The sequence below is a fragment of the Nannospalax galili genome, unplaced genomic scaffold (assembly GCF_000622305.1).
Source record: "Nannospalax galili isolate Female #2095 unplaced genomic scaffold, S.galili_v1.0 scaffold1750, whole genome shotgun sequence".
Lineage (NCBI taxonomy): Eukaryota > Metazoa > Chordata > Mammalia > Rodentia > Spalacidae > Nannospalax > Nannospalax galili.
In genome coordinates, this window is record NW_008329031.1 from 316,260 (window position 1) to 320,491 (window position 4,232).

At 44.8% G+C, this 4,232-nt stretch overlaps 1 protein-coding gene across 1 annotated transcript in view; it reads right to left on the reverse strand.

Moving 5' to 3' along the window:
- Mmp8 (matrix metallopeptidase 8) overlaps positions 1 to 4,232 on the reverse strand; it is a 16,143-nt gene that overhangs the window by 2,216 nt on the left and 9,695 nt on the right. Inside the window, exons 6-7 of the mRNA XM_008830071.2 lie at positions 1,794 to 1,911; positions 502 to 635 (exon numbers count right to left, since the gene is read on the reverse strand). Coding sequence (XP_008828293.1) covers positions 502 to 635; positions 1,794 to 1,911 — 252 coding nt within the window. The remainder of the gene's footprint in view (positions 1 to 501; positions 636 to 1,793; positions 1,912 to 4,232) is intronic.

The following is a 4,232-nucleotide window of genomic DNA, read 5'->3' on the forward strand; positions in this document are numbered from 1 at the left end:
CTTCTTCTTCTTCTTCTTCTTCTTCTTCTTCTTCTTCTTCTGGTCTTTTTGAGACAGGGTCTCCCTGTAGCCCCAGCTGAGCTGAACTTGCTATGTAGACCCAGCTGACCTCAAACTCACAGAGATCTGCCTGCCTCTGCCTCTCAAGTGCTAGGATGAAAGGTATGTGCTTCCATGCCCCGCCTGAAGTGACTTCTATACAGAAATTAAATTATAGCCTTGAGGTATCTTAGAAAACTCTATCTAGGACGAGAGACTAGAAATACTGAAGATGGTCTAAAGGGGCATTATTTTGTTGAGGATACTAAGCAGGGTACAGTCTGCTCAGATTCACTCAGTAGTTAGTGACAGGATGGGGTCTGAGCCTGGCCTCCCGCCAAGAGCCTGACTAGCAACATGCTGTCCTGGTCTTGCCTCTTCTAAAACTGTAGCAGACCAAAGAGAAGTCCTGTCCCTGCTCTTCAGGAAGAACAAAAAGAAAAGGAATGCTTGGGATGTTACCTTTAAACAGGAAAACCAGGTCTTTATCAAAATCCTCATAAGCAGCTTGAATGCCACTGGGCAGGAACGGCCAGAATAGAGAGATGACATTGAGGTCCACTTCTGGAAGCTGAGGGTGTCGTCTCCAGAAGTACCTAGAGGAGATGAAGACAGAGGGGAGGGGGGAAAAAGTAGAGAGAGAGAGAGCCAGATGTACATGTGGAGAGAGACACAGAGGCAGTCACAGAGAAAGACAGAGACAGAGGGAATGCAGACACACACACATATGCAGATAGAGACACAGACACATTCATAGAGACAGAGACAGAGTGGCATAGAGACAGAGACAGAGAGACAGATACAAGCAAACAGGCACACAGAAACAGAGGTAGAGAAACAGAGATAGAAGCAGGCAGAGAGAGCCAGAGAGACAGAAAGCAGAGAGACACAGATAGAAACAGAGAGAGAACAGAGACATATATACACAGGCAGATGATATAGAAAGAAATACACACAGAGACAGAGACAGACAGAGAGATGCAACACATACAAATACACAGAGTGGAGACAAAGGTACAAACAGATACAGTGATCATGCAGAGAGATATAGACAGAGAGAGAGAGAGAGAGAGAGAGAGAGAGAGAGAGAGAGAGAGAGAATTTGTCCACTGTTTGTGATTCTTGGCTAGAAGTGGCCCTTAAATAATTACTGCAGGACATAGCACAATAACATAAGTAGGATCCACGCATGCCCCATGCAGGGCCCTGATTTGTGGTGGTGATGTCCATCTGGCAAGCCCTTGACAATTTTTAGAGGTCACAGGCATGAGCTTATTTGACCACATTTGGCATATATCACATATGGATACACATGACTTTGTGATTATCTTCCATTATTGTACCCCCTAAACGGTGAGAATGGGTGACCGTCACAGCCTGGGAATTCACATCTCAGACCAGTGAGTGGAAAGATGCAGAGGTCATTAGTGAGCTGACATGCTCCACAACTAATTCAGTGATCCACTCCACTTGACTGACTGGGCCAGAACCGAATGATGCTTGGGGGTGATTACACTGCTTACGTACTTCCCAAGCAGCTACAGCCCATGTCTGTCTACATCACCACAAATGTCTAAACGCTTGTGAATATTTTATGTTGTAGTTCCACCCCTGGATGTTTTGAGACATCCAGAAAATACTAAGAATTCCAATAAAGTGTCCATGTGTAGAATCCAAGGGGAAAGCTGAGTGATGTGTGACTCATTAGAAGCCAGTTTTAAGGTCTGGAAGCAAGCCACAGTTCAGCTTTGTACTTGTCTTTGAAGAAGTAAATCTCTCCACGGAGTGTGGTAATAGCATCATATCTCAGGTGGGGGTCGCAGGCTGTGGGGGTGCTTGACCCGGTAGGTTGAACAGGGTTGCTTGAAAGACCTGGGGAAATAAAGGCATTTAGTGACCATTCAGACATGCCTTAGGAAGGCAGGGGATCTTTCCATGAAGAGAAAATCTGCCAGCCTGTTCTACGAGGCACTGATGTCACTGTACATGTGATCCTCAAAGTTCATGCCTGTTTAACGAGAATAACTTGAATTCTATGTTCCTTTTTAGATGTGAGCCCACCCTCTCCCCCTTCTTGTTCCCTCTGGCTGCTTTAATTTAAGAACTGTACCCTTGTTCCTCACCCAAATTCAAGTGCAGGAATGGACCTGATATTAGTCTTTCACCCTATGGCATAAATCTAACTCAGTTTCTTTTCTATAAGAATTTTCACCTTGGTTGGGTGTGGAGGAAGGAAGAGTATAGTTTGGAGGCTAGCCTGTGCCACAGAGTGAGACAATGTCTCAAGATAATAAATCAGTAAATAAATAAGAATTTACACCTCACTGTGATTTCCTACTGTGGAAAGGGTTCTACTGGAAAACATTGGATAGTTAGGAGAATTGAAAACACTGACAAGCAGAGAAAGCAGCTGTTTTGGCTGTGTGTGTGAGGGGGTTATGGTTATGGTTATGGTTATGAGGTGTTAGAATAGGGCTCCTTATTTTTGGAAATCCTACTGTGATGTAAAGACCGCTTGGTATGGCTCTGAGCATTCTTGGTTTTATAAGGTTACCCCACCCAGATAGAAGACAGCACTTCCTCCTCATTATCCTTTCCACACTTTTAGGGAGCAGGAGCGAAAGAGGGAGGAGACATGTTGTGGTCCTAGCTTAAGACAGGACACACCTTCCCCCCAAACTATCTGTCATACCTTTGAAAATGTTTTTGTTCTTCACGCCCTACTTCTATTCACCTCCTCCCACAGACTACTATGTTCACTACCTTTTTTTGCAGGTTTCCCCCAAACTCCTTGCTTTGTCTAAATACATTTTTAATTTGTATGGAGTCACATATTACGTACTTTAATTTGTACATGGCATACAATGTATCAGTCTGGTTCTTTTTTGTGAAGGACAGGTTTTAAAGTGAATATTGTTGCCCTATGAGTGTTTAATCCTGTTCTGACTCCTGGGTTCCCCCATGGTGTATATCTTCCATGGTTGACCAGTATCCCCCGCCCACCCCCAACAGATTTCCCTACAGTCCTCCATCTTCCTCCACTAAAAACAAGGTTCCAGTGAACATCCTTGCCAGGCTTTGTACTTTACCCTTATGGGACTATGTGAGAATGTCTTTAATAAATGTATCTTGGAGGAGCGTTGCTGAATCAAAAGGGAGCAGCATGTCTTTCTAGAATCTGTGAAATTGGAAAGCATCATTGTAAGAACCAGAGGACCAGCCGGCTGCTAGACAGCATCTTCTAGACCTGACAGGAAAGCTGCACTGTGACATCTCAACAGTGTGCTTGTCTAAACAGGACCTGCACAATGACAGCACAGTTGACAGGCCGATGTGGATGGGGGACATTCCACAGGGTCCCACCTCTAGATGAAGAGCTACAGGCAATGGCTGCTAAGAGAGAGAGAGAGAGACCTAATTTTCTCTAGGGATGAGCTCCCTGATAGGTTATCCAACCCCAGTGGTCAGCCCTAAGGACATATACATATGAGCAGCACTAAATAGACTTAGCAGGTTATATATGTATACAAATATATATGTGTACATATGTAACAGTAATAGTTATGGAAGAAGAGGTCATGAATTCAAGAGGGAGCTGCCAGGGACACAGGAGGAATTAGAGGGAGGAGGAGAGGTGGCAATGATGCAAATACAGTAAAGTAAGAATTTTAAATTAAATAACGGAGAAAGAAAACAGCCACCACTTAGGGATAGTAATTGGGGAATGCCGTGGTACATTTATCCCAAACCTCTCCCTCTCTCCCTCCCTCCCTCCCTTCCCTTCCTTCCTTCCTTTATCCCAAAACTCTCCTTCCTCCTTCCTTCCTCCCTCCCTCCTTCTCTCCCTTCCTTCCCTCCCCTTCCTTCCTTCCTTTATCCCAAAACTCTCCTTCCTCCTTCCTTCCTCCCCCCCTCCTTCTCTCCCTTCCTTCCCTTCCTTTCCTTCCTTCTTTCTTTCCCTTTTGAGACAGAGTCTCACTACGTAGTCCTAGTTGACTTCAAACTCCTGATTCTCCTGCCTCAACCTCCCAAGTGCTAGTATTACAGATATGCCACCAAGGCTGTCCTCTAGGCAGTAAGGCAGATAGACAGCTAATCACTAAAAACCAAGATGCAAAGAAATGTCAAGGGCCCAGCCCCAGAGGCCTGCTTTGCTAATACTATATTTATTACTGGTGACTTTCAGAGGTCCG